Below are 23,264 nucleotides of genomic sequence, written 5' to 3'. Positions count from 1 at the left end.
ATAACTGGCAAGCTCAAACCCAGCAACATTGTTCATTAGATGTTTAATTAGATGGGCATTTTGGGATGGATGTTCATTTCAACTTTTCTTCCGCTTCCCCATGACATCAAAAACATCAGCGACTTGAAGATTAACCCTAGGTGGCTTATGTAACTTAAGGTGTTCATCTGGTGGATTCTGGAAAGTGTTATTTATAACTGACTTCTTGTGCAACTCAGAGTTTTACCTTGACAGCTTTTATTCTGGATATTTTGTGTACTTTGGTGTTATGAATGTACAGGGACCTAAAATTGTAAGCCAGATTCCATATGTGGAAAGAAAAAGGGCATACAAGGTAATGTGAATTATGATATTCACTGTCTCATTTATTTCAGCTCCTCATATATCTACTGTGGAGATAGATGGCTAAACACTGACTCATACTGCTATTAGCAGCATCAATACCTGTGCTTGTAAATGCCCTTGATTCACAATTTGTTGTCTCCTTCAAAAGCTCTTGATTCACAATTTGTTGTCTCCTTCTGGGAGGCTACATGGCATACATATACTAGCATATCGAAGTTTGGTAGTAATTTCTAAAATACACATAAAGAAAAATCACTAGCTCTCAAGTGGAAGAAGTTAAACTTCTGCCTATGTTTCTAGGAAACACACTCTCTTATATTAATGGACTGTAGCCTCAACAGAAATGATGACTTCTGGAAGGATTATTTTTGTTAACAGTACATACAATATTTTGCCTGTCTCCTTTGTGACTGATTTATGCAGCAGTTGCTGTAGTAGGGTAACAGTAGGGTCCTCATACCTGACATCTATTACACCCTAGACCAGTAGATGTTCTGAGCCCATTCTTTCATGGTTGTGTCTTTTAATACTATGACTCTGAAATGGAGCTTTCTGTCCCAAGGGATGTATTTCAGCCCTTCTGTGAGTCATTTCAGTTATTAGTCTCTCAGTAAACAAAAAGAACTTACATTGAGACAGTGTCCATATGTCTGTGCCCCACAGCATTCACAATGTTCATCTTACTTGTAATGTGCCCTAGCCAAAATCTTTGGTTCAGTTCAGAAGTCATGCAATGAGATCTTCTTTATAGGATGAGCAATTGCATGTTTTGCTGACGAGTTCTGACTCAATGAAGTCCAGCTGGTCTACTTAATTGTGAGAATACATCTCTCAGACACTTTAAATGTACCCATGCTTGAAATTTCCACAGCTAGCATGAGTTCAATAGCAGAATTTTATTTTTCTCACAGACTTACAATAACGACACTTTTATTAGTGCTAACAGTTTGGAGGTTGGAGTGGGTTAACAAATAGATTTTTAAATTTTCTGTTGGAGTATCTGTGTGTGCCTGTTAAACATCGAAGTTTTGCTTTTAATTTGAGAATGAGTGTCCTGATTTCACATATTCAGTTGAGTTTTCTGGGTTTTGTTCTTGATACAAATTTTACTTGGCTATTGAATGTGATAAACATGAAAGCCACACCCTTGAAGGACTTATTATGTTAAAATATATAAGGCACAGAGCTTGCAAGGAGACAGAGCTATCTGATTTGTGTTTTAAAGAGGCTGTATAAAATCACAGGTTGATCATGATTGCAATATATGTGAGTCTGCTGAGATGTTCTGCCAGAAAGGTTTGATGCAGTCCACCATATGGCATAAGGCAGGCCACAAATGCCTGCAGAACTATCACTTAACAAGAGGTATCAATTCCTCGTGATGGAATGAGCATATGAAATTTGCTCTATACATGCTTATTTACATAGCATACAGTTGCTCAGCCATACTTGAAACTGCTCACAAATTTTTCATTAAAAATCAATTAGGGTTTTTGGGAATTCTGCTCGGAGCTGGACCAGAGTACTGTCTTTTAGGTATGGATGCTCCAACTTAGGAGGTCCAGAACTACTTTGATTTGATGGCACTAAAACAATAAAGCACAGACTTTTTACTATTTGAGGTAAATGTAACATTTTAACATTGAGTATCTTGATGGATCTAAGAGAGACCTACTTTGTTTGCAGAATTTACCATATACAACAGAGCATTATATCTCCTACAGTCACTGCATTAGATAAACTTTAGTGTAGAAAAGAACTTTCCCATCTGATTTGATTCTCTCTGTGTCCCATAAGGCATTCAAGAGATATAGCCAGAGAAGGAAATTATCCACACCATTCAGGACCCTCCACTCGTGCTGTAGCACTCTGGTGAGTCGTGTGACATGGTAACTGACAAGGCTTATCGATGAACACACTGTAATACCTTTCAAAGGCCTCCTATTATTGTTCATATCATTACTGAAACAAGGACAGACCATTTTGCACTTCACAAAATATCAAAATCTAGCATCCTATGATTTGATATCCGTGAGTCACAGTTAAATCAGACATTCCTTACAAATACCTGGGTATAAAAATCTGTAGGATTATAAAATGGAATGATTGCATCGGTCCAGTTGTAGGTAAAGCAAGTGGTAGACTTTGGTTCTTTGGTAAGATACTCTGAAAATGCAATGAGTCTACAAAGGAGATTGTTTATATAACACTTGAGTGATGCACCTTAGAACTAGTGTGTGGGATACATGCCAGATAGGACTATCAGGAAATACCAAACATATTCAGAAAAGGACAGCACATATGGTCACAGTTGTATGTGATCCACAAGATAGCATCACAGAAAAGATGAGATACCACATGTGAATGGAATGGAAACAGTCCTTAATACATGGTACAATGGGAAGTAACATATGCCACATACTTCACAATGGCTTGCAGAGTGTAAATGTGTATGTAGGACAAGAATGTACATTTTGTGGCACCATTTGTCCAGCCATTGTGGAACTCCTTTCCTTCACTCTGACTTCAGAAAGTAATGGCATAATTACATATGAACTAACACGACTTTCCACTTTCCGCTGTTTTTTATTTGTGACACTCACACACACGCGCGCGCGCACACACACACACACACACACACACACACACACACACACACACACACAAAAGAGGGGGTTGGAAGGAGAGATGCTATTTCCAACATTGCCATTTTCATGTTCTTGAGGAATGGGGACAATCATTATGTTTCATCTGATATGAGTATTTGTGTGGGAAAAACAATTTTTTAAATTATGAATTGCATATTTTAGCTAATGCCTCATCATTAAAGCTCTAACATTTGTATTTACAGGATGCAAGACTTGAAATATTAAGGAACTTGCTACAAGGAAGCTTCAGGGATATCCCGAGTTTGATAACATTAGATGATTTGAAACATTTTTCCCAGAAGACTGAGGGATATGTATTGCAAGATTTAATAGATTTAGCTGAGAAAACTTTATTTGAGAGCTGGAAACGAGTTGGTAAGTTTTATCAGTTGATAATGAAGATCGAAAACAAATGCTGTGTGTCACTTGTATACAGGTTTATGAAGTCGAAGTTCTAAATGATTAACATGTTAAACCAAATTAAAAACCATATTTATCAGCAACAAAAACAATTCTTTATCTTAAAGAAAGTGTCATAAACGAATAACAAGTATTTTAACAGAAGAAACTTTGAAAATATAGGACCTGCAGTAAAATATCACTCACTACATTAAACCATTCACGTATGATTTTTGAGAACGTATTTTGCATTGGAGTACAATTGTTTTTATTGTGTTTTCGTTTTTTTACGTATAAATGATTATTTATGAAATTTGAAGAAATATATGTGTACTAAGGACTTATAACACAGTTGCATTGTTTATGATACACCATGACTTGTTTTTCATTTGTCGAAATACTCACACAGGGCTACATCTACATCTACATTTATACTCCACAAGCCACCCAACGGTGTGTGGCGGAGGGCACTTTACGTGCCACTGTCATTACCTCCCTTTTCTGTTCCAGTCGCGTATGGTTCGCGGGAAGAACGACTGTCTGAAAGCCTCCGTGCGTGCTCGAATCTCTCTAATTTTACATTCGTGATCTCCTCGGGAGGTATAAGTAGGGGGAAGCAATATATGCGATACCTCATCCAGAAACGCACCCTCCCGAAACCTGGCCAGCAAGCTACACCGTGATGCAGAGCACCTCTCTTGCAGAGTCTGCCACTTGAGTTTGCTCAACATCTCTGTAACGCTATCACGGTTACCAAATAACCCTGTGACGAAACACGCCGCTCTTCTTTGGATCTTCCCTATCTCCTCCGTCAACCCGATCTGGTACGGATCCCACACTGATGAGCAATACTCAAGTATAGGCCGAACGAGTGTTTTGTAAGCCACCTCCTTTGTTGATTGACTACATTTTCTAAGGACTCTCCCAATGAATCTCAACCTGGTACCCGCCTTACCAACAATTAATTTTGTAGGATCATTCCACTTCAAATCGTTCTGCATGCATATTCCCAGATATTTTACAGAAGTAACTGCTACCAGTGTTTGTTCCACTATCATATAATCATACAATAAAGGATCCTTCTTTCTATGTATTCGCAATACATTACATTTGTCTATGTTAAGGGTCAGTTGCCACTCCCTGCACCAAGTGCCTATCCGCTGCAGATCTTCCTGCATTTCTCTACAATTTTCTAATGCTGCAACTTCTCTGTATACTACAGCATCATCCGCGAAAAGCCGCATGGAACTTCCGACACTATCTACTAGGTCATTTATATATATTGTGAAAAGCAATGGTCCCATAACACTCCCCTGTGGCACGCCAGAGGTTACTTTAACGTCTGTAGATGTCTCTCCATTGATAACAACATGCTGTGTTCTGTTTGCTAAAAACTCTTCAATCCAGCCACACAGCTGGTCTGATATTCCATAGGCTCTTACTTTGTTTATCAGGTGACAGTGCGGAACTGTGTCGAATGCCTTCCGGAAGTCAGCCTGTGTATGGTATATCATGATATACTTGACCACATTAAAGGTAATTTTACATATTTTACATTCGAAACAGGTTTTTCCACAATGTCTTCAATCATAATAAACTTTTCACCTTCTAAAAGGAGTTGTTTTCTTCTAAGCTGGTATTATTTTTTCTGGAAGATGCCTCCAGCTTTTTTGGCTCAAAACCTTAATGGATTTTCTGCTTTGCTTGGTCCTCCCTCACAATTGTAGACAAGGAGTGTTACTTTCTTCATGAGTTGCTCTGCCACATTGAGCCAGAATGTTGTTGAGATCATCCTCTTGGCTGTTGGGTACAGTATGTGGTAAATTTTACTTGCATCTAGCTTTGTTATCTCCAGAAGAGAGAAATATATCTCCTTATATCCCCTGAAATATTCTCATAAGTGGATATGAGATGAGATGCTGATCGGGTATGCCAACTCCACTGATCCCTTGGATGTAATCTATAAAATGCTTGTAAAAGAGTCAACAGACAACTGACTGATCAGAGAGTAATTACAACATACAGCATTATCAAAAAATTCATGGAACGTATATGGAAGCACCTTAAGACAGAAAAATAGTTAACGTCCAATGCTCCTCCTTAATTATTTTTCTTCTTAATTCTTCAAATACTTTACGAGTCTGCGGTTTTGTCAGTACGTCAGCAAGTTGATTTGAACTTTCCACATATTTCATTTTTGTGGTTGTTCCAATATGTTGTTGAGTGAACTTTTGTGGAATGTCTATATTTTTCTTGCCTCTTGTTATTTTTCCTTCATAGGTATTCTTCAACATATATGTGGCAGTTTGATTGTCAATACGCAGCTCTGGCAGTTTGATTGTCAGTACATAATCTGTTGGTTCATTCAGACTTGAAATTCCAAATTCTTATCCAAGGCATTGTATCCAGCATTCATTGTTGATTGAAGAGATGGCAATTAGATACTCTGCTTCAGTGGTTGAAGTTACCATAGAATGGGGTGAAGTGGAACAGATTTTCATCTTTTTAGTAAATTTACCTATGGTACCAATTTTGTTTCCAAACCTTATGAAACTTTAAATACATAATCTCCTAACAACATTTTGCACTATGTTTGGGTTCATATTTTTTTAAATATGTTAGATAGAGGGACTGTTTAAGTGCTGAAATGTGTGTCCCAGACATTTATTTGTGTTCAAAATACCCCTCAAGTTCACTATGGTGATGAAACAGGACAGGGAAATAACACAAGTGAGTAGGGTAAGCAGAAATTCCTTTTTTTATATGCTACCGTATAAAAAAGTTTTGTAGAGATAATCTTTTATTTTAAATTCAGGAACTTTTTCTGTAAATAAGACTATTTTAATGCACTATAACATGATAATAATGGTCTTACAAATCTATATGCAGCTTTGCTATACTGTTCATCGCTAATTTTCCCTCATCGGACTCTTGCAATGTCAACAAACTTGGACAGTGTTGGGAAGAGAAATCTTCCTCTTCTGATGTCTTGATACACATCAATTTTCCAAACAATATCAGTGTAGAGAACATCTTGGATGTTGTCACTTGAGGGAAATGGAACATTGTCTCTGTTTTCCCTACCTTTTTCCTTAGAAATTTTATTTCAATTGTCTTATCCTGTGGTACGCCAGTGATTTCTCCCTGGTAGAATTTTGTTCAGTGGTCTTGCTCTGTGATGAATTTCGCCACAATGAAGTCTCTGGGTTGTTCTCTTGTTGACAGTGCAAATTTAGGTTTCACTTCCCTACTTCTGTTCTTACCTATAGGAACTTGAATATCTTGTTGGGTACCAATGGACGACTGGTGCTTGCAGACACTACTATGGTTGGCAGAAGTTGTGGAAACATTAGTGACAAAATCTGCAGGAGAAGTGCTCATACCTGGATGAACATTTAGTTTTCTACCTCTGTTTCTTGTGGAATCACTAGATATGGCTATGACAAACTTTTCAGTGAGAACATCTATCCAAACTTTCTCAGATTTGGAATGCTGAACTCTCCTTGGAATCGTCTGCAGCACTTTTTCAGAATCTAATGGTATTTTACCACATGCTCTAAAGCCAGAGATTATGTTCCTCTGCATATTACCAACCTTCTCCAGTGCTTGCTTCACTTTTTTTGGAAACTGGACTTTAGGCAGACATCCCTTGTACAGTTTCTTCCAGTTCAGCAAAACATCTCTCCACGCTGCTTTAATTGGTCTGAATACTGCAATATCCAAGGGTTATGTTAGATGTGTAGAATTTGGAGGCAGCATTATAAAGGCAATGTTATGATCATGACACAGTCTTATCACTTCCTGAGAGAGATGACTTGGAAGGTTGTCCCCTATGACAGCTTTTCTTCCATCAAACCTTCTCAGATATGGCAGACCTATTTTGACAAACCATTCTTCAAATAATGGCATGTCAAACCAACCAGATTTGCTTACTGCCTAACGTGAGCCTTCAAAACCATCTTCTGTCCAAGTTGGGTAGAGACTTGTGCCCAAGGTCTTGTACACAATAAAAGGGAGGAGCACTTCTCCATTAGCAGAAACAGTTAACATCACACTGGTTGACTCTTTGCTATGGTCAATAACTCTTTCTGGATGTCAACATCCTCTTCTTACAATAACCCTGGAAGATCCAGGACCATCTGTGAAATTTGCTTCATCATAGCTTAGAATCCTTTCTGGAGGAATGTCTTTTAAATTAGCTTCCAAGTTTTTGAAATATCCAGTAAGGCAGTCTTCATTAACAGCAGCTCTTGATCTTTTCACATTTTTTGAAAGACGAAATGTGATGCTGGGATATCAACAAAAAAGATTCTGATCCAATCTCTCCCAATTTTTTCACATGATATCCAAGTTGATCAAGAAAAGTTTTTACTGTGTCCTTAACATCATCACTTTGATGAGAAAACCTCCACTCAGCACAGGTTAAAATTCCTGCCACTATTAAATTTTCATGCTCCTCACTTAAAACTTGTTGATTTCCATGTTTCTTCTTAAATTTTTCATTTGCCAGCATAGTTTTCGGAACACTATATTCCTCAGCTATGATCCTTAAGCTTCTGCTACTTCTCCTGTACTCTGCAATAGCATTTTGCATCGCATAAAAGAGTCCATCACTCCCTGCAGCTTTTTTATAGTTTCGCACCATGTCCCATTCACCCATGAAAAGACAATTATTTAAACTAATTAGTCTAATGCATACATTGATGACAATAACATCACAATGATTTGTATACAACATAACCTCAATACTAGTTCTGAGACTATAGGTTAAGCTGAGCGTTACATTAATATTCTTATGAGCACTGGAAGAGGTTTGTAAGGATATTTTATAATCTAACCTTTATGGCGTGACAGAAAAAAAAACAATCTGTGAAGCACTTACCAGCTAAATAAGCTTCAGACACTATGTATCTGCTTTGTTAAACTTTGATGAACAAAATTAAGTAAAGAGATCACTTTCAGAGAGAGCCACTCGATGTCAGCACCAACAAAATACCAAAGATAATATAACGTCCCACTTTACCCCACATGTTCCACTGCACACCATTCTACGGTGCCACAAGACATTGCTTTTGAGCATACCAGGCAATGGGTCCATCCCACATGATAAGAACTCCATTGCTGGAGCATGTAGTTGAAATATCGTCTCCGTAATCAGGATCGGCAAAGGCAAGCCGTGTTGAGTCTCCATCAAAGAATATACCAGTCTTCATAGCACCTTTTAGGTACTGAAAAATATGTTTCACCATTTTCCAGTGACTAATCATTAGTTTATTACTAAATCTGCTTAAGTGATTAGCAGAAAAACTGATACCTGAATGAGATATTGTTGTAAAAGGCACTGTAGACTCTCAGTAGTTTCTCTATGGACTTCAGTCCTCTCTAGTGACACATTATTGACAAGATTTTCTTTATCTGTTACCATTCCGTGCTCCATAAGTGTAGCTACTGGGTTCAAATCATCAAACTTAAATTGTCTTAAAAGTTTGTTTTTATACATAGATTGATTTGCAAAAATTTCCACTGAACTTTTATCTACATGTCATCTAAATGGCTACTCTGCAAATCACACTTAAGTGCCTGGAAGAAGGTTCATAGGACCACTTTCACTATAATTCTCTGTTAGTCCACTCTCAAACAGCAAAGTCTGAATGAACCAACAGAACTCTGCAGAAAAAATGAACATCCACATCTTTCTGTGTGAGCTCTGATTCACCTTATTTTATTATGATGATCATTTATCAGTATGTAGGTCAGCGTCAACAAAATATTTTTGCATTCAGAGGAGAAAGTTGGTGATTGAGATTTTGTGAGAAGACCTTGCTGCAAAGAGAAACACCTTTGTTTATATATGTCCACCCCAAATCATGTTTCATGTTCTTGACACTCTCTCCCATATTTCTCAATAATACATAACATGCTGTCCTCCTTTGAACTTTCTCAATGGAGTCCAGAAATATAGAAATATGGAATCAACATGAAATTTTTTGTCGATAGCACTCAGTGCTTTGTGTCAGTATAGAGCTGGTTGACTTTAACAAGAACAAAGTTTTCTGAATTCATGTTGATTATATATCAATAGACCATTCTCTTCGAGTAATTTTTAATGTTTGAACAGAATATATGTTCCATATTCCTGCTGCTTACCAGTGTTAATGGTACAGACCTGTAATTTAATGAATTACTCCTATTGCATTTCTTGGATATCGGTGTGACCTGTGCAACTTTCCAGTCTTTAGATACAGATCTTTCCTCAAGTGAGCAGTTGCATATGATTGCTAAATATGGAGCTATTGCATCAGCATAGTCTGAAAGTAACCTGATTGTTATACAATCTGGACCAAAAGACTTGCTTTTATTAGGTGAGTTAAGTTGCTTCACTATTCCGAGGAAATCTACTTCTAAGTTACTCATGTTGGCAGATGCTCTTGATTTGAATTATGGAATATTTACTTTGTCTTTTTTGGTGAAGGAATTTCGGAAAGCTGTGTTTGGTAACTCTGCTTTAGCAGCACTGTCATCAGCAGTATTTTCATTACTATTGTGCAGACAATACATTGATTATGTCTTACTGCTGGCATACTTTAAGTTTAACCAGAATCTCTTTGGATTTTCTGCCAGGTTTCATTGTTATAAGTTTCTCGCATTGAATTCTACATTAAAGTTTTGAGTTCTGTAAAATGTCACCAATCTTGGGGATTTCGTGTTTGTTTAAATTCTGCGACAATGTTCTGATCTATTTTTTGTACCCTAGGGGATCAGCTCCATCACATGTTAATTTGTTTGGTATAAATCTCTCAATTGCTGTTGATACTATTTCTCTGAATTCAAGCCACATGTGGTGTACAGTTAAATTATTAATTTGGAAGGAGTGGAGATTGTTCCTCATGAAGGTATCAAGCAAATTTTTATCTGCTTTTTTGATTAAGTATATTTGTCTTTTATTTTTATTGGATCTGGGAGTTATGGTATTCAGGCTCACTATGACAACTCTGTTTTCACTTATCCCTATATCTGTTTTGACACTTGTTATTAGATCAAGATTATTTGTTGCTAAGAGGACAAGTGTGTTTTCTCTCAGCAATTTACTATGCAAATGGGCTCATGAACTAAAAAATTAATTTTAGAGAATGCGTTTAACACTATTTCTGATGATGTTTTATGTGTACCTCCAGATTTAAACATGTATTTTCACCACCATTTCGAGGGTAGATTGAAGTCACCACCAATCATAATTGTATGTGTCACGTTCGTGCTTGAAATTAGACTCAAGTTTTCTTTGAACCTTTCAGCAATTGAATCATGTTAGTTGTGAGTTGCCCTCTACCCATAGTAACTCAAAGGAACTATCTACTTCAATTCGCCACAAGATAAACTACTTCTAACAGCAACAAACATACCACCGCCAACTGTACTTAGCCTATCCTTTCTGAACACCATTAGGTCCTTCGCAAAGATTTTGGCTGAACTTATTAGTGCCTGTAATGATTTGAGCATCAGTGCTTCCTATTAGTGCTTGGAGCTCTGGTACTTTCTGAACACAGCTATGGCAATTTACAACTGTTATGCTGATGGTTCCTAGATATATGTTCTTCCTGTGTTCAATCTGTACCCTTTGCGACTGAAGCCCTTTCTTTTTTTCCCCAAGACCCTATAACCTAGAAAACCACCCAGTCCATGTCACACAGCCTGTGCTACCCATGTACTTTTAATTTCCATCATGAGATGACATCTGATTTTGAAATATTTTGTCAAATTTTATTTCAGACTCCTGATTCAGCTTATTCAGAACTTCAGTAGTGCTGGCTGTCCTCCTTCCAATAACTGATCCATCATCAACAAACAATACTATAATGGTGCTTCTGTCTTCATTATAGTAGATAAGGGTGATCATCTGTGTTAATAAATTCTAATGACATCAGATAATTTGAGAATTTCTCATTCCAGTGCCTTGGAGTTTATTTTAGGCCATATGAACTCTTCTTCAGCTTGCAAACTCTGTTTGTATCATTGTTGTATCCTTCAGTTTGGTTCATGTAGGTTTTCTCTTGCAGATCGCTCTATAGAAAAGCTGTCTTTATGTCAAAAGTTGTTCCTTTCACTTCATTTATAGCCACAAGACTAAGAAGCAGTCTAATTGATTCATAATGTGCTACAGGACTAAAGGTTTCTGAGTAGTCCAGTACTTCCTCTTGCTCAAACCCTCTTGCAACTAGTCTGGCTTTATAACATCTGTCTTGCTTTTTACACAGTACCCAGCAACAGCTTAGAGGTGTTACATTCTTTGGAAGTTCTACAGGCCTCCTAGTTTTTAGTTTACTGTGCTGTGAAGCTATTTCATAGTCTGATGAAACCTTTCACAGCCTATCAGATTTGCAATCATGTAGTTTTGGGGGTAAGACTCCGTTTTGTGTTACGTGATCAGATGACACACTGCATTGTTCAGAGACATCACACAGTGAGTCATCAGATATCTGGTTTTCTTCTGGATGCTGATACTCAGTTTCATTCTCATTTTCCCTTGTGAAAGTCTTAAATTCAGTAGCTTCTTTTTTTGTCTTCTATTCTTTTATCAAATATGACATTATCAGAGGCAACAACATTCTTTTCATCAGGTAGGTAGAGTCTATAGCCAAAGATGATTCCCTCCTTTTATTTCTTTCTTCATTTGTAATCTTAAATTGAAATGTACCAGTCGTTTCCAAAACTTCTCAAATTAGGAAGATTTATTTTTTATCCAGACCACAATTCAGTAGGACTTTTACCTTTTATTACACTTCTTCCACTTTGATTTAACATGAAGATTGCATGATTTATCACTTTGGCCAACAGATTCTCATTCATTTTTTGTGCATGTGTTGCTGATTGTGCTGACTCGACAACTGTGCACATTTCTCTTTCAGTACTTCTATTTTGCTGAGGTGTGTACATGTTGGTTCTGATGTGAAAAATTCTACTTTTATCTAAAAGCTTTTTAGTGAGAGCATTCTTGATTTTGATCCTGTTGTCAGACACAAACATTTTACTTTATTCCTACACTGGTTTTCTACTGTTTTCATGGAAGTTCTAATTTGGCAGTAGCTTAACCATTTGTCTTCCGAAAATAAACAGTTTGGAAATGAGACAGATAATCTTTTAACAACAGAAAATACCTTACTCCTACTAATGACATGAGATTCACTTCGCACAAGTCAACATGATTTACATCCAGGGTATTTTCTGCAGTCTTCATATTTGTTGGATAGATTTGTAATGTTGTTTGCTGTAGATATGATCAACACATACATACTCATTCTAGTCATCAGTATAATTAATGTCATTTCTTTTTAGAATGTCTCTAACAATCGACATTTTGATGAGCTTACTTTTCATGCCACATTTTAATTGAGACTGCTCTCAGACATTTGTTGGACTCTTCCGTATGAAACAACATTTTGTTCAGCTGTCACTCATGTCTGCCTATTGCTACAGTTCCCAAATTGTCATTGGTTTTGAAAACAGAGATGTACACAATTGCACTCAGAACATATTCCATATTTAAGACTTGAGTAACAGAAGATAAATTAAAATTTCTATTAGGTACTTCTAAAATGTTCTCCAGAACTATGTCACACAACTGTTCTCGAACAAAAGCCGCTAATTCAATGTCTACCACTCCAGTTCATTCTAATCCAGTAGCATTGCCAATCAACACTTTCATACATTTATTTAATTCTTCATAATTTATTAATATAAATGTCACATGCTGCATGGCACCACAGTCTTGGTACCAAGTGTTTCCTTGATCAGATTGCAAATTTATGTCATTTACATTGGCAACAGGTAATTCAGAAGTGACCAGCACATTTCACTTGAAACAGTTTGAGTCTTTGCTATGGGAGTTTTGACTCGTCTCATTTGTGTTAATGTTACATTCGGACATTACCAGGCAAAATGACCCTTTTGTTTGCAGTTGTGTCAGTAGGTGTGTCTACAATATGCTAAATATGTGGTACATGGTTTATTTCTGAAGTGTTTTCTTCGCATGCCTGGTTTTGCCACATGTGAGGCATTGAACTGTAGACTGTTCCTACTGACTTACTTTGAAAAAAAAAAAAAAATGTTTATTTTGTTTTGATATGAAAGCATTTGAGACATGTTTGACTATTCTGTCTCATTTAATCTAGCTTCTTCCAGATGCAGGTGTTCAAATAACATGTCGAGATTTTTGTTGAGTGCTGCTACATTATCCTATACAGTACGGAAGTGATGAAATTTTGGCAGTAACATTCCAGAAATTTACAACATAATTCAGCCCTTTTTTTACAGCTTCACCTATTGCCACTAAATCTTCTGTGTATTCTTGAATCTGCACACAGTTCTAAATAGCTGACTTACTAGCATTGTTGTTGTTGTTGTGGTCTTCAGTCCTGAGACTGGTTTGATGCAGCTCTCCATGCTACTCTATCCTGTGCAAGCTTCTTCATCTCCCAGTACCTACTGCAACCTACATCCTTCTGAATCTGCTTAGTGTATTCATCTCTTGGTCTCCCTCTATGATTTTTACCCTCCACGGTGCCCTCCAATGCTAAATTTGTGATCCCTTGATGCCTCAAAACATGTCCTACCAACCGATCCCTTCTTCTAGTCAAGTTGTGCCACAAACTCCTCATCTCCCCAATCCTACTCAATACCTCCTCATTAGTTACGTGATCTACCCACCTTATCTTCAGCATTCTTCTGTAGCACCACATTTCGAAAGCTTCTATTCTCTTCTTGTCCAAACTAGTTATCGTCCATGTTTCACTTCCATACGTGGCTACACTCCATACAAATACTTTCAGAACGACTTCCTGACACTTAAATCTATACTCGATGTTAAGAAGTTTCTCTTCTTGAGAAACGCTTTCCTTGCCATTGCCAGTCTACATTTTATATCCTCTCTGCTTCGACCATCATCGGTTATTTTACTCCCTAAATAGCAAAACTCCTTTACTACTTTAAGTGTCTCATTTCCTAATCTAATTCCCTCAGCATCACCAGACTTAATTTGACTACATTCCATTATCCTCGTTTTGCTTTTGTTGATGTTCATCTTGTATCCTCCTTTCAAGACACTGTCCATTCCGTTCAACTGCTCTTCCAAGTCCTTTGCTGTCTCTGACAGAATTACAATGTCATCGGCGAACCTCAAAGTTTTTACTACTTCTCCATGAATTTTAATACCTACTCTGAATTTTTCTTTTGTTTCCTTTACTGCTTGCTCAATATAGACATTGAATAACATCGGTGAGAAGCTACAACCCTGTCTCACTCCTTTCCCAACCACTGCTTCCCTTTCATGCCCCTCGACTCTTATAACTGCCATCTGATTTCTGTACAAATTGTAAATAGCCTTTCGCTCCCTGTATTTTATCCCTGCCACCTTCAGAATTTGAAAGAGAGTATTCCAGTTAACATTGTCAAAAGCTTTCTCTAAGTCTACAAATGCTAGAAACGTAGGTTTGCCTTTTCTTAATCTTTCTTCTAAGTTAAGTCGTAAGGTCAGTATTGCCTCACGTGTTCCAACATTTCTACGGAATCCAAACTGATCTTCCCCAAGGTCAGCTTCTACCAGTTTTTCCATTCGTCTGTAAAGAATTCGCGTTAGTATTTTGCAGCTGTGACTTATTAAACTGATACTTCAGTAATTTTCACATCTGTCAACACCTGCTTTCTTTGAGATTGGAATTATTATATTCTTCTTGAAGTCTGAGGGTATTTCGCCTGTCTCATACATCGTGCTCACCAGATGGTAGAGTTTTGTCATGACTGGCTCTCCCGAGGCCATCAGTAGTTCTGATGGAATGTTGCCTACTCCTGGGGCCTTGTTTCGACTCAGATCTTTCAGTGCTCTGTCAAACTCTTCATGCAGTATCTTATCTCCCCTTTCGTCTTCATCTACATCCTCTTCCATTTCCATAATATTGTCCTCAAGTACATCGCCCTTGTATAAACCCTCTATATACTCCTTCCACCTTTCTGCCTTCCCTTCTTTGCTTAGAACTGGGTTGCCATCTGAGCTCTTTATATTCATACAAGTGGTTCTCTTCTCTCCAAAGGTCTCTTTAATTTTCCTGTAGGCAGTATCTATCATACCCCTAGTGAGACAAGCTTCTACATCCTTACATTTGTCCTCTAGCCATCCCTGCTTAGCCATTTTGCACTTCCTGTCGATATCATTTTTGAGACGTTTGTATTCCTTTTTGCCTGCTTCACTTGCTGCATTTTTATATTTTCTCCTTTCATCAATTAAATTCAATATTTCTTCTGTTACCCAAGGATTTCTATTAGCCCTCGTCTTTTTACCTACTTGATCGTCTGCTGCCTTCACTACTTCATCCCTCAGAGCTACCCATTCTTCTTCTACTGTATTTCTTTCCCCCATTCCTGTCAATTGTTCCCTTATGCTCTCCCTGAAACTCTCTACAACCTCTGGTTCTTTCAGTTTATCCAGGCCCCATCTCCTTAAATTCCCACCTTTTTGCAGTTTCTTCAGTTTCAATCTGCAGTTCATAACCAATAGATTGTGGTCAGAATCCACATCTGCCCCTGGAAATGTCTTACAATTTAAAACCTGGTTCCTAAATCTCTGTCTTACCATTATATAATCTATCTGATACCTTTTAGTATCTCCAGGATTCTTCCAGGTATACAACCTTCTTTTATGATTCTTGAACGAAGTGTTAGCTATGATTAAGTTATGCTCTGTGCAAAATTCTACAAGGCGGCTTCCTCTCTCATTCCTTCCCCCCAATCCATATTCACCTACTATGTTTCCTTCTCTCCCTTTTCCTACTGACGAATTCCAGTCACCCATGACTATTAAATTTTCGTCTCCCTTCACTACCTGAATAATTTCTTTTATCTCGTCATACATTTCATCTATTTCTTCATCATCTGCAGAGCTAGTTGGCATATAAACTTGTACTACTGTAGTAGGCATGGGCTTTGTGTATATCTTGGCCACAATAATGCGTTCACTATGCTGTTTGTAGTAGCTAACCCGCACTCCTATTTTTTTAATTCATTATTAAACCTACTCCTGCATTACCCCTATTTGATTTTGTATTTATAACCCTACTAGCATTGTATTTGTAACTAAAGAAATTTCTCTGCAAACTTTCAATCATTAAATCTGATTTCTTGCCATATAGTGTTTCTAACTTTTTAAGCATTTGACTAACAGACTTGCTAAAAATTTGTGCATCATGATCTTTTACAATCCAAGACTTTTCATTGTGTTTAGTTTCTCCTCCTGTCGGTTTAACTTCCTGTCCGGTTACTACTGAATACAACATTTCTGACTTTGATGTTGCTCGATAATGATCCTCGGCAAATGTTCAAATAGTGACTTAGTAGAATCTACTGATAACAGACAAATTTACTATCTGTGAATGTAAACCACATGACTGACTTTTCTGATTGTACTTTGACTGATTATCAACAGAATAACTTGGCCAACCCCTTTGTTCTCTGCATCTAACTTGTCGGCTGATGCTACTTTCGATTACATGCTTATATACAGTATGTCACTGACCTGTTTGTGTGCTACTTTATAATAGACGATGACTAGTTACATATCTAGTTTTCTACTCCCATGTATCTGGGCCCCTAACCTTTTGATAAATTCTTGTTTTAAAGATGAGTAGCTATTTTGTTATGATTGAAGGACTACACTTTAATGTAACTTATTAACTTACAATATGCTTGAACAAGGAAACAACAGACAACTGATTGCGCAAAGAGTATTTACTGTGTAAGCATTATTAAAAACAATACATGGAAAATACATAAAGCAGCGTGCACAACATATAACAACAAGACATAGAAAAATACTTAACTCTCAACAACTTGGGCAACGATTAATGCTCACAAACTAGAAACAATAAAGAAATTAAATACACTCCTGGAAATGGAAAAAAGAACACATTGACACCGGTGTGTCAGACCCACCATACTTGCTCCGGACACTGCGAGAGGGCTGTACAAGCAATGATCACACGCACGGCACAGCGGACACACCAGGAACCGCGGTGTTGGCCGTCGAATGGCGCTAGCTGCGCAGCATTTGTGCACCGCCGCCGTCAGTGTCAGCCAGTTTGCCATGGCATACGGAGCTCCATCGCAGTCTTTAACACTGGTAGCATGCCGCGACAGCGTGGACGTGAATCGTATGTGCAGTTGACGGACTTTGAGCGAGGGCGTATAGTGGGCATGCGGGAGGCCGGGTGGACGTACCGCCGAATTGCTCAACACGTGGGGCGTGAGGTCTCCACAGTACATCGATGTTGTCGCCAGTGGTCGGCGGAAGGTGCACGTGCCCGTCGACCTGGGACCGGACCGCAGCGACGCACGGATGCACGCCAAGACAGTAGGATCCTACGTAGTGCCGTAGGGGACCGCACCGCCACTTCCCAGCAAATTAGGGACACTGTTGCTCCCGGGGTATCGGCGAGGACCATTCGCAACCGTCTCCATGAAGCTGGGCTACGGTCCCGCACACCGTTAGGCCGTCTTCCGCTCACGCCCCAACATCGTGCAGCCCGCCTCCAGTGGTGTCGCGACAGGCGTGAATGTAGGGACGAATGGAGACGTGTCGTCTTCAGCGATGAGAGTCGCTTCTGCCTTGGTGCCAATGATGGTCGTATGCGTGTTTGGCGCCGTGCAGGTGAGCGCCACAATCAGGATTGCATACGACCGAGGCACACAGGGCCAACACCCGGCATCATGGTGTGGGGAGCAATCTCCTACACTGGCCGTACACCACTGGTGATCGTCGAGGGGACACTGAATAGTGCACGGTACATCCAAACCGTCATCGAACCCATCGTTCTACCATTCCTAGACCGGCAAGGGAACTTGCTGTTCCAACAGGACAATGCACGTCCGCATGTATCCTGTGCCACCCAACGTGCTCTAGAAGGTGTAAGTCAACTACCCTGGCCAGCAAGATCTCCGGATCTGTCCCCCATTGAGCATGTTTGGGAGTGGATGAAGCGTCGTCTCACGCGGTCTGCACGTCCAGCACGAACGCTGGTCCAACTGAGGCGCCAGGTGGAAATGGCATGGCAAGCCGTTCCACAGAACTACATCCAGCATCTCTACGATCGTCTCCATGGGAGAATAGCAGCCTGCATTGCTGCGAAAGGTGGGTATACACTGTACTAGTGCCGACATTGTGCATGCTCTGTTGCCTGTGTCTATGTGCCTGTGGTTCTGTCAGTGTGATCATGTGATGTATCTGACCCCAGGAATGTGTCAATAAAGTTTCCCCTTCCTGGGACAATGAATTCACGGTGTTCTTATTTCAATTTCCAGGAGTGTATGTGGGTGAGTACAGCTGTTTATGTGTCTGTTGTTTATTTTTGTGTAACAACTCAAAAGGTGCCACATGTTGTGGGAGGTATCTCCTCAAGATGAAGTATCAGTGTGAGCATTTGTGTACACTCCATGCACTGATGTCCTAAGATGGAATAGCTCAGCAATCCCAGAGTAAATGCCTGCAGTGTAACAATGCTGTGAGAGATCTGTGCAAAAAAAGAAGCAGCATGTAGAGCAGTGCTAGCCAAGATTTCGGTTCTCAGGCCATGCCCGCACACGAGTGCCAAAGCGTTCAGGCTCACTTCACATTTCCCCCACCACCAAGCCAGATTGTCTGAGTGCGAGGAGGAAGAGGGGAAAACTGTGAATGTGCTGCATTTTAATGGCAGTGCAATTGGTTTCATATTTAACATTTTTCAACAACGTAGGTCACAACAAAACAAATTTTCGGTAATATTCATTTATTTTTGGCACGCTGAAGGCATAATATAATTTTTATCTTTTAAGACAGTTGGTATAAAGATAGATGCAGACAATTTCACAGTTTCACACTCAAGTTGTCATGTAATCATGACTTATTTAGTTTTGTAGACAATTAAAGATCTTTCACACAAATATGTCCATTGAAACATTGTAACACTTTTGCAGCCTCATTAGGAAGACTTGGAAACTGTACCTGAGGAAAGCAATTCAGACATCCTGGACATTTTTAACACAGAAAGATATTTCTTAAAAGACATCATAGTCGCCGTTGACTGTATAAAATATTCATTGTTACTATTGCAATTTCGGCCTTATGGCCATTTTCAAGTAACACTGCAAAGTTACCTAAACACAAAATTACAAAAGTGAAGCACAGGGTGTATATACATAATTAAGCAAACATTTCATTAAGAAAGTAGCTCAGTTATAAAAATTGGAGATAAATGTGCATTACTTACATTCTGTCAGAATATAAAACTATCAGAAATGAGTACATGTCGTCGTCAAAATGCAGCCTTTTGACTGTGAGAGTCCCACATGATCTGATGAGTATGACACTTATTACATCACAATATGTTGTTAAATATATACTGAACTGTTGATGTTACCATTGTTCTAATAATCTATCACACATACAAGTTCAGGTGCACTGACAACATGTGGAGCAATGTCAGTTGGCGCGAAAAAACATTTACTAAAGATACTGCCTGTGCACGTATCAAAGATAGTGCACACCAAGGATACAACTTATAAGCTTTATATCGTATAGTCTTTTCATCTGTCGACATCATACAGCTTACTAAATAGTGCTATGATTGTAATGGACAGTAGGATAGGATGGGAATATTTATTTATAACATAATAGGGGATAATACATGTGTTATCTATTAATAAGCTCTCACATTGACTTAAGTGCTCATAAATGAGATGAACACAGAGCTCTGATATATAATACTTTGTATGCCTATAAATTTTACGAATATAAATAGTGTAAAATGCTCGCCAGCAATCCAATTCACTGTGCAGCACCACAAATTCTGACAAAACATCACAATGCCTCCCATCCTATCCTACTGCCCATTACAATCATAGCACTATTTAGTAAGCTGTACGATGTCGACAGATGAAAAGACTGTACGCTACAAAGCTTATAAGTTGTATCCTTGGAGTGCACTATCTTTGATACGTGCACAGGCAGTATCTTTAGTAAATGTAGTTTCTCGCCAACTGACTTTGCTCCACATGTTGTCAGTGCACCTGAAGTTGTATGTGTGATAGATTATTAGAACAATGGTAACATCGACCGTTCAGTATATATTTAACAACGTAATACGATGTAATAAGTGTCGTACTCGTCAGATCTTGTGGGACTCTCATGGTCAAAAGGCTGCATTTTGACAACGACATGTACTCATGTCTGATAGTTTAATATTCTGACAGAATGTAAGTAATGTACATTTATCTCCAATTTTTATAATTGAACTACTTTCTTAATGAAATGAAATGTTTGCTTAATTATGTACACTCCTGGAAATTGAAATAAGAACACCGTGAATTCATTGTCCCAGGAAGGGGAAACTTTATTGACACATTCCTGGGGTCAGATACATCACATGATCACACTGACAGAACCACAGGCACATAGACACAGTCAACAGAGCGTGCACAATGTCGGCACTAGTACAGTGTATACCCACCTTTCGCAGCAATGCAGGCTGCTATTCTCCCATGGAGACGATCGTAGAGATGCTGGATGTAGTCCTGTGGAACGGCTTGCTATGCCATTTCCACCTGGCGCCTCAGTTGGACCAGCGTTCGTGCTGGACGTGCAGAACGCGTGAGACGACGCTTCATCCACTCCCAAACATGCTCAATGGGGGACAGATCCGGAGATCTTGCTGGCCAGGGTAGTTGACTTACACCTTCTAGAGCACGTTGGGTGGCACGGGATACATGCGGACGTGCATTGTCCTGTTGGAACAGCAAGTTCCCTTGCCGGTCTAGGAATGGTAGAACGATGGGTTTGATGACGGTTTGGATGTACCGTGCACTATTCAGTGTCCCCTCGACGATCACCAGTGGTGTACGGCCAGTGTAGGAGATCGCTCCCCACACCATGATGCCTGGTGTTGGCCCTGTGTGCCTCGGTCGTATGCAGTCCTGATTGTGGCGCTCACCTGCACGGCGCCAAACACGCATACGACCATCATTGGCACCAAGGCAGAAGCGACTCTCATCGCTGAAGACGACACGTCTCCATTCGTCCCTACATTCACGCCTGTCGCGACACCACTGGAGGCGGGCTGCACGATGTTGGGGCGTGAGCGGAAGACGGCCTAACGGTGTGCGGGTCCGTAGCCCAGCTTCATGGAGACGGTTGCGAATGGTCCTCGCCGATACCCCGGGAGCAACAGTGTCCCTAATTTGCTGGGAAGTGGCGGTGCGGTCCCCTACGGCACTGCGTAGGATCCTACGGTCTTGGCGTGCATCCGTGCGTCGCTGCGGTCCGGTCCCAGGTCGACGGGCACGTGCACCTTCCGCCGACCACTGGCGACAACATCGATGTACTGTGGAGACCTCACGCCCCACGTGTTGAGCAATTCGGCGGTACGTCCACCCGGCCTCCCGCATCCCACTATACGCCCTCGCTCAAAGTCCGTCAACTACACATACGGTTCACGTCCACGCTGTCGCGGCATGCTACCAGTGTTAAAGACTGCGATGGAGCTCCGTATGCCACGGCAAACTGGCTGACACTGACGGCGGTGGTGCACAAATGCTGCGCAGCTAGCGCCATTCGACGGCCAACACCGCGGTTCCTGGTGTGTCCGCTGTGCCGTGTGTGTGATCATTGCTTGTACAGCCCTCTCGCAGTGTCCGGAGCAAGTATGGTGGGTCTGACACACCGGTGTCAATGTGTTCTTTTTTCCATTTCCAGGAGTGTATATACACCCTGTGCTTCACTTTTGTATTTTTGTGTTTAGGTGACTTTGCAGTGTTACATAAAAATGGCCATAAGGCCGAAATTGCAATAGTAACAAGAAATATTTTATACAGTCAACGGCGACTATGATGTCTTTTAAGAAATATTATATAACTGTGAATCCCAACCATGAGAAGTTAAACAGAAAGATATGTTATTAAAACTGGAATTATTTTGCACATCAGTCAGTTACAATTGCACGTACACAGCAGGATTTTCAACTGAAATGGCAAATGATCTTGAAATCAGCTCGGAAACAGACATAAGATTGAAAGTGTCCTCAAAATCTCTTTAAAACTCTCCTTGTACTTCTTTCAGGGTCACAATGAATTCTTCAAACCTTGCAGGGCCGCAGTTCGTAGTCTAGTGGTTAATGTTGCTGCCTCTGGATCACGGACTCCCGGGTTCGATTCCTGGCCGGATTGGGGATTTTCTCTGCCAGGGTACTGGGTATTTGTGTTGCCCTCATCATTTCATCCTTATCGTCATCATCATCATCATCATCATCATCATCATCATCATCATCATCATCATCATTCGTGACAGTGGCTACAGTGGATTGTGAAAAATATTGGACTGTGTAAACATAGGACTTTGTACAGGCACTGATGACCGCGCAGTTGAGCACCCCAAAACCCAAACATCTTCAATTCTTGCACTTTCCTTAATGCTAGAGAGTTTAGGTAACTGAACTGTCTTTATCAGAAGGTGTCCTTTCTGCAGCATGGTTTTATTTTCAAATGCATCCCCATCAAACCGGAAAGAGGTTACCTTGCAATGTCTTACTATGGACAGTGTGCAATCAAGCCGACTTAAAATGTGAAGTCTGCACTGCATTCCAGATGTTCTAATTTTTGTTCCTGTCTCTTGACTTAACCAACATACTTTGCAGTGATATGTGATGTCTCCGTACTCTTTGTTCAGTTCCATTGAAAACTGTTGCAACTGACAATGGAATGCTGTGTGTGGCTTCAGAAATGTATGTGCTCCAGGACTGGAAATTTTTGTATTTTTGTGATTTTTGATCTACAGAACAATGAATCCTGTGTGATGATCATTGTAAT

The 23,264-nt window shown here is 39.7% G+C and overlaps 1 protein-coding gene across 3 annotated transcripts in view; it reads left to right on the top strand.

Annotated features, from left to right (window-relative positions):
- Positions 1 to 23,264, top strand: part of LOC126457520 (peroxisome biogenesis factor 1) — a 385,437-nt gene that overhangs the window by 141,030 nt on the left and 221,143 nt on the right. For all 3 annotated transcript variants that reach the window (XM_050093859.1, XM_050093858.1, XM_050093860.1), the window contains one exon: positions 3,197 to 3,368. In XM_050093859.1, the coding sequence (XP_049949816.1) occupies positions 3,197 to 3,368 (172 nt within the window). The remainder of the gene's footprint in view (positions 1 to 3,196; positions 3,369 to 23,264) is intronic.

This window comes from Schistocerca serialis, chromosome 2 (assembly GCF_023864345.2).
Source record: "Schistocerca serialis cubense isolate TAMUIC-IGC-003099 chromosome 2, iqSchSeri2.2, whole genome shotgun sequence".
Lineage (NCBI taxonomy): Eukaryota > Metazoa > Arthropoda > Insecta > Orthoptera > Acrididae > Schistocerca > Schistocerca serialis.
This window is presented reverse-complemented; position numbering and strand designations above follow the sequence as displayed.